At 35.4% G+C, this 7,770-nt stretch overlaps 1 protein-coding gene across 1 annotated transcript in view; it reads left to right on the forward strand.

Moving 5' to 3' along the window:
* hiw (highwire) overlaps positions 1-5,642 on the forward strand; it is a 108,797-nt gene extending 103,155 nt beyond the window's left edge. Inside the window, 7 exon segments of the mRNA XM_065507449.1 lie at positions 68-231; positions 290-1,913; positions 2,136-3,175; positions 3,246-3,584; positions 3,952-4,416; positions 4,484-4,677; positions 4,742-5,642. Coding sequence (XP_065363521.1) covers positions 68-231; positions 290-1,913; positions 2,136-3,175; positions 3,246-3,584; positions 3,952-4,416; positions 4,484-4,677; positions 4,742-5,225 — 4,310 coding nt within the window. The 3' untranslated portion in view covers positions 5,226-5,642.
* Positions 5,643-7,770: the final 2,128 nt, after the last annotated feature.

A 7,770-nucleotide genomic window follows, 5' to 3' on the forward strand; every position in this document is an offset into this window, starting at 1 on the left:
TAAGCGATTTTTGGCAGAAATATAAAAAGTTTGCTATAATTTTCCTTTCTTTTCTTTTTTCTTATAGGAAATGTTACATTCCGCAAAAGCTTTGGCGGTTCGGTTTCTCCAGAACAGCCTTGGCTGGCTCCAGAAACATTTGCCTGTTTGGAAACTTTTGGACCAGCCAATAAAGAAGATTTGCCATATGAAATTTTTGGCATGGGAGCAAATGAAAATGGTTTTGATAGGGTAAGTTATTGGATAGGTTTTTAATAGGAATTTTTTAATACAATTTTTATATTTACAGCCTTTATCGGAAATCTCTTATGAATCTTCTGAGCCCACTAACTATGACAATCCCAATCAGGCCAATTGTATGTCTACTAGCGGCACTCTGTCCCGATTTCATCGCAGCTACTCTATGGGTCAAGGTTGGGGTATAGCTCAGCAACAAAATGCTGGCAATCTACGCGAAGAATCCATCTATCCAAAGGTGGTATTTCGTAAACGCAACAATTCCACCTCTGAAAGTGATGGTTCACTATTGATCTGCTATCCTTCGGAGAATTTAAGACGTTTGGTGCCCGAAGATATGCTTATAGCTACATCCGTGGTGCAAAAACCTGCAAATGCAGAAGCTGATGGCAATGAAGCTTTGAATAAAGAACAAAAATTAGACTTCGAGGGAAGTAAGCAACAAAATCAAAGGAATAACTTGGATGCCGAGGCAGCCAATCAAATAAGTATATTGTTGCAAAGGCCAGCCATGGCTTTTATAACCCAGAAACATGATTTGAAAAAGTTACGCAGTGCCATGAAGAGAAGTCTACGTATAGCCACTTGCCGCAACTATTCATTGCAGGCCCTTAATTGGCTATTACGTTCGGTTACCCAAAGTGTTTGTCTGCACGATCTCATGTGGTGGTTTGTTTCATCACTAAGCATTACGCCCACCTCAACTTCGGATCATATTGATGGTAAATATGATGAACTGGAGCCAGCTTTAGAACATCCTGTCTCCTATACACAAATAAGTGGACGTTTGTCTTATATGATTACGGAAAGTTTGCATACATTTCTACAATCGGTGGCTGATTTGACTCTTTATTTGCCATTGGGCTCACCTTTACAACGCATTTCCATACAGTGTTTTGGCATTAGATTTAGACAAACAGATCATCAATTTCTGCACAGTTCCCATGTGTTTGGCAATATTTCAAAAATACTCTCCAAATCCGATGAACAAAATGAAAATCCTGGAGTATTTGGCTTAAACGAGGATCTGGATCCTAAAGATGGTAACGCTAGTAAAGATATATATGCTGTACCCGATGCCGGGGGCAAAATAATATATTACAGTGACCTTAATGGTCATTTCGAGGTTACCGTTTCTTCACGCCAAGCTATGGCGGAATCTTTAACCGATAATTCCACGGAAACTTTTTGGGAAAGTGATGAAGAGGATCGCAATAAAAGTAAAATCATTGAAATATCCATGAATAAATTAACCTATTGCTGTAAAATGCTGCTAATTCACATCGACAATAGTCGTGATATACAAAATAAAGTGTCATCGGTGGTGTTTTATGGTGGCCAGTCTTTGGGCGATACCAGTCTCATTAAATCCATTGAGGTGGATGCTAAAGCCTGTACTTGGATATCGGCCAAAATCAATGATGACAATTTCACACACTTTCGTTTGGAATTTACCGGACCGGAGAATACTTTGCGTGTGCGTCAGATAAAAATATTGGGTTTACCAGCTGCCATGTGTGGTTCGGGAGATCAGTTGGTTAATCCGTATGAGCTGGTGGCCAATAATTCGTCACAGGTGCAGGCTTTTAAGTATAATTTAAAGCTGACCAATGCTGTACGCATTCAGCAACAAATATGCGAAAGTGAAACTTTGCGCGTGTTTCGTTTGATAACAGGTGTGTAATTTATTTTCGAAATTATAGGGATGGATTTAAGCGATTAATAAAATATTGTGGTTTTTAATTTTCCTAAATTTTTAAAAATAGAACTGAAATTTAAAATTGATACAAAACTCTACATCAAAGGTTTCAGAATCAATCGCTAAAATGAATCCTTAAGTTCTAAATTATATTTATCCCTTAACTTTTATTAATTTATTTATCCTTTTTATCTTACAGGTCAAGTCTTCGGAAAACTCATCACTTTGGAATCCGTCAATGATGAAAATGCTGGCGGTTCTAGCGCGATTGGAAAAAGTGGTTCACAAAATGCTTTGGGCATGGACACAAGTGCCAATTCCATGTTGGCCGATTCCCTAGACTTAAGAGAGCACATGGTGGGCATACTCTTTTCACGCAGTAAATTGTCGCATCTCCAGAAACAAGTCATCGTGCACATTGTGCATGCCATTAAAAAAGAAGCTCGCAGAGCTAAAGAAGATTGGGATGCCGTCAATTTAACCAATACCCTAAGAGATCCTAATGGCACTGGGTCAAACAATGACAAGGAATCGAAAATAGATGTTACATCAGAACGTAGTCGTACCCCGGATACATATTGCTTTGAAATGTTAAGCATGGTATTGGCTTTGTCGGGCAGCGTGGTGGGCAGATCCTATCTGTCTCACCAACATGGTTTAATTAAAGATCTCTTGAGCCTTTTGCATACCGGCAGCGATAGGGTACAAAGACAGGTTACTGCTTTATTAAGACGTATTTTACCGGAGATTTCACCCGGTACCTTTGCCGATATTTTGGGTGTACAACGTTTGCCACCCTCGGATTATAATATAGCCCATCAAATAGCGGTGGACTTTGATATGGATAGTTTGGGTTTATTGGATATCTTCTTGGCTGTTATAGCCAAATCATTGCAATTGCAGGTGAAAGTTAAAAGTGCTGGAGGAAAATCGACCATGGAAAAAACTCCTTCATTTATTAGGCTATACAATGCTTTGGATTTGTCGGTGCATTTGTTAAAGCCTCCCAAATTAACCTTAAACGATGAACAAGATACAGTAGAGGGTGAAGATACATTTTCCCGTTCGGAATATGCTTTTGAATATGAGCGTATGGGTAACAAGCAGGCCAGAAGCCTTAACAAGGAAACAGCTAAAAAGGAGAATCCTAAAAATCTTAACCACAGATGGTTTTTAAATGGCATTATACCCACTAAACAGGCGGAAAGTATTATAGCATTAATAAGGGACTTGGCAACGGTAACAACAAATTAGAAAATTTTATTAGTTACATTTTATTTTAAACATAACAAATTTTATTACTTTCCAGGGTAAACTGGGTGATAAATGGTCTCAAATGACCAAGGCGGCTATAGCCGAGGCTGTTTTAAACTTAACACGTCTAGATGAAGTATTCCGTTCTCCGGAAAATTGTGTTAAAACTGCTACATTGTGGCTGGCTCTGGCCAGTTTATGTGTGTTGGATAATGATCATGTTGAGAAATTATCTTCGGGCCAATGGGCCATATCTGATACCAGACCTATGTGCAATAATCATGATGATGGTGAGACCTCAGCCATTATTCAGTGCGAAAGTTGTGGTTCGTTGTGTGGTGACTGTGATCGTTTTCTACATTTAAATCGCAAAACAAGGACTCACAAAAGAACGGTATGATTTTGCTCTTCTGAATTCGATAACACATAATTTTAAGTTCTCCAGAATTTCTAAATTCTCTTTAGTTTGGTTTTCATATTCTGCAAAATATCTAAAGTAAAACTGTTAACTTTGAAACTTTTAGTTAGATTTGATAATTTTTTATCTCTATTAAAGCTAATGAATTGACACTTTTAAAGTTTTGTTTCTAGAAACAAAACCTTAAACCTCGATAAAAGGCAAACCAAAGAGAATTTAAAATTTTCGAGCAACTGCAAATTTTGTATGACCCTAAAGAACGTTTGTACCAAGTTTAAACAAATTTGGAACTGACATTTTTGTTTTCTACCCATTAAGAGATTTGATTGTAATTTTTCTCTAGGTGTGCAAGGAAGAAGAGGAGGCCATACGCGTGGAACTACATGAATCTTGTGGACGCACTAAACTCTTTTGGCTGCTGGCCTTGGCTGACTCCAAGACCCTTAAGGCCATGGTAGAGTTTCGTGATGGTAGTCACACTATTATTTCGGGCTCTCAGGATTCTGTGGGTCGCTGTCGTTTCTGTGGCATCACCGGTAATTCGGGTCTCCTTGAAATCGGCAATGTTTGTGCAGATGCTCAGTGCCAGGAATATGCCGCCAATTCTTGCATGAAGACCAAACAATGTGGTCATGTTTGTGGTGGAGTGGTTAATGAAAAGAAATGTCTACCCTGTTTGCAGCATGTGTGTCATGCCCGTGAAAATAATGTGGTCGATGGCGTAAATGAACCAAAATTGACTCAAGATGCCGATGACATGTGCATGATATGTTTTGTGGAGGCTTTGGCCTGTGCTCCTTCCATACAAGTAAGTATTGTAAAGTTTTGCTTTAAATCTTACTGAAACTATAATTTATTTTAATTGGATTTTTTAGTTGGAATGTGGCCATGTCTTTCATTATCATTGCTGCAAGGCTGTTTTGGAGAAACGTTGGAGTGGCCCGCGCATAACATTTGGTTTCTCCTTGTGTCCCATTTGTAAGGCAGATATTAAACATCCCATGTTGGGAGATATTTTGGAACCCATTAATGGTTTGAAACAAGATGTTAAACGTAAAGCCTTAATACGGTAAGTTTTTAATAAAAGAGATCTATAAAAATGCAGGATTTTAAAACAAAATCTTTATTTTCAGCATTAAGTACGAGGGCTTGGTTAAAGATACCGAGGGTCGTGATTTAACCACTTTGGCCATGGACCGTTATGCCTACTATGTGTGCTTTAAGTGTCAAAAGGCCTACTATGGCGGAGAGGCTAGATGTGATGCTGAAATTGGTGAAAAATTCAATCCCGAGGAGCTAGTTTGTGGCGGCTGTTCAGATGTGGCCAGAGCCCAAATGTGCCCCAAACATGGCACTGACTTTTTAGAATACAAGTGCCGCTATTGCTGTTCGGTGGCGGTATTCTTTTGCTTCGGCACCACCCATTTCTGTGACACCTGTCACGATGATTTCCAACGTTTAACCAATATACCCAAAAATAAATTACCCCAATGTCCGGCTGGTCCAAAAGCTAAACAATTGATGGGCGAAGAGTGTCCTCTGCATGTCATACATCCTCCCACTGGCGAAGAGTTTGCTCTGGGGTGTGGTGTGTGTCGTAATGCCCAGACATTTTAGCATCACGTTGGCAGTGTGTTTGACATGGAGTTCGTGAGACGTTGTAGTGGTAGTGATTTTAATGAAGTGCAATTGGAAGAATTAGATAATCGTCATTGTCTGGATTTGGAGGCCGGCGAGGAAGAAGGCGAAGAGGAACAAGAGCCGGAAGAAGAGGAGGCCAGTGACGATGATTATGACTAGTCATTAATGATAATTATTTAAATTTATTTACATTTAGTTTAAGATTTAACATGATATTTAACTATATATCATAAGTATATACTAATATACTCACTTGCAAAGCCATAATATGGTGAATTTTTTTTAAAATCTCAATGTTTTAGCAATTATTTAAATAATCAAACTATATTCAACACAATAAATAAAGAAATATAAAGAAATGTAAGAATAATTATCTATGATTATGATAACAAATTGAGATTTGTATTTATTTAGTAAACAAAATTTACTTACCCTTACAAAAAGCAAGGATTTTTCAATATATTTTACTGGGAATATGACAACAAATTTTTTTAAAAAGCTACATTTACTTACCCAGGAAAGTCGTATAAAAAGCAAGAATTAATTAAAGGGCCTTAAATATATTTTATTTGGAACAAGGTAATTGAAAATTATATTCCATTTTGAAGCGAATTAATTGTGAACCTAACATATGAAATAGTTTCTTAACTTACACCTTCTGAAGTTTCGATTTTACCATATATTTAACATCAACTCCCTTTGTTCTCTTTGTATTTCTCAAAAATATTGATAAGTTCAATATTTTCTTACTTCATGGGTCTATCTAATTACAATTTGCCAAGATTATAGAGCAGAAATTAGAGAATTTCAAGGTTACGAACGTCTATTTATATGAAAATTGGCAACAATATAGAGAACGAAGACGATTTTATTATTATGCTAAATAGTTCTTAATTGTTTATTTATATAATACATTTAGTTGTGTTGTTCCTGCAATTAGGAATACGTTTTAATATTAAAGCTGAATACTTAATGTTTCTCAAGGTAAAAACCATTTTCAAATATCTTAAGTAATTTACGAGTTATACAGTTTTGAAGTTAATGGTTAATGAACCTACGCCCACTTTTTAATGATGCTCTCTTGCTAGTCTAAACTAGAATAACTCTATTGTTTGGAGAGCTAATTATTTGCAATTTGCAACGATTATTCAGAAGGAACTCAAAAATAATGTGATAATATTAAATATTAGCCACAGCCACTTTTGAGTATTTTATTTGCATTTCTACGATAAAGTTATGAAATTAATATAGTGGGCGTGGCTTTGTAATCAAAAATCTGTTTTTAGATAAAAGCTGAATTCCTAATCTATCCCTTTGTGAAAGTAGCTTCTCAATATATTCAATGGCTTTCAAGTAATAACCATTTCAAATAAATAATTATTTAACAATCCGCCTACTACAAAATTCTGTTCCCCTAGTATTTCTCAAAAAATGTTGTAATTTATTTTTCCTATTTTTTTTTGCCTTTTTCGGCTTTCTTTAAACTGGAATGTCTCTAGAATTTGTCTGTCTACATCTTTGAAATTTGAAAACAATATAGAGAATACATTAGAAAATTTTGTGGTGAAATTAATGTTTTGCCACGCCCACTACTTATTATGCTAAATAGTTTTTAATTGTTTATTTATATAATACATATAATTGTGTTGTTCCTGCAATTAGGAATACGATTTAATATAAAAGCTGAATTCTTAAAGTTTCTCATGGTGAAAACCATTTTCAAATATCTTGAATAATTTACGAGTTATATAGTTTTGAAGTTAATGGTTAATGAACCTACGCCCACTTCTTAATTCTGCTCTCTTGCTAATTTAAACTGGAATAACTCTGTTGTTTGGAGAGTTAATTATTTGAAATTTGGCTCGATTATTCAGAAGGAACTCCTAAATAATGTGATAATATTAAATATTAGCCACAACTACTTTTGAGTATGTTTTATCCATTTTTACTTTAAAGTTATGAAATTAATATAGTGGGCGTGGCTTTGTAATCAAAAATCAGTTTTTAAATAAAAGCTGAATTCCTAATCTATCATATTGTGAAAATAGCTTTTCAATATCTTCAATGGCTTTCAAGTTATAACCATTTTAAAGAAATAATTATTTAACAATTCGCCTACTACAAAGTCTGTTCTCCTAGTATTTCTCAAAAAATTTTGCAAATTACATTTTCCGATTTTTTGCCTATTTCGTTTTTTTCTTTAAATGTTAATATATCTGTTATTTGTTTGTCTACATCTATGGAATTTGGCAACAATATAGAGAATATATTAGACAATTTTCTGGTGAAATTAATGCATTGCCACGCAAAGTAATTATTATGCTAAATAGTTGTTAATTGTTTATTTATACAATATATTTAATTGTATTGTTGCAAGTAGGAATACGTTTTAGTATTAAAGCTGAAATCCGAAAGTTTCTCATGGTGAAAACCATTTTCAAATTTTTTGAAATAAATTGTTAGTGAACCTACGGCCCCTTTTTTCTTGCTAGTTTAAATGGAAATATCTCGGTAGTTTGCA

Source organism: Calliphora vicina, chromosome 4, assembly GCF_958450345.1.
Source record: "Calliphora vicina chromosome 4, idCalVici1.1, whole genome shotgun sequence".
NCBI lineage: Eukaryota > Metazoa > Arthropoda > Insecta > Diptera > Calliphoridae > Calliphora > Calliphora vicina.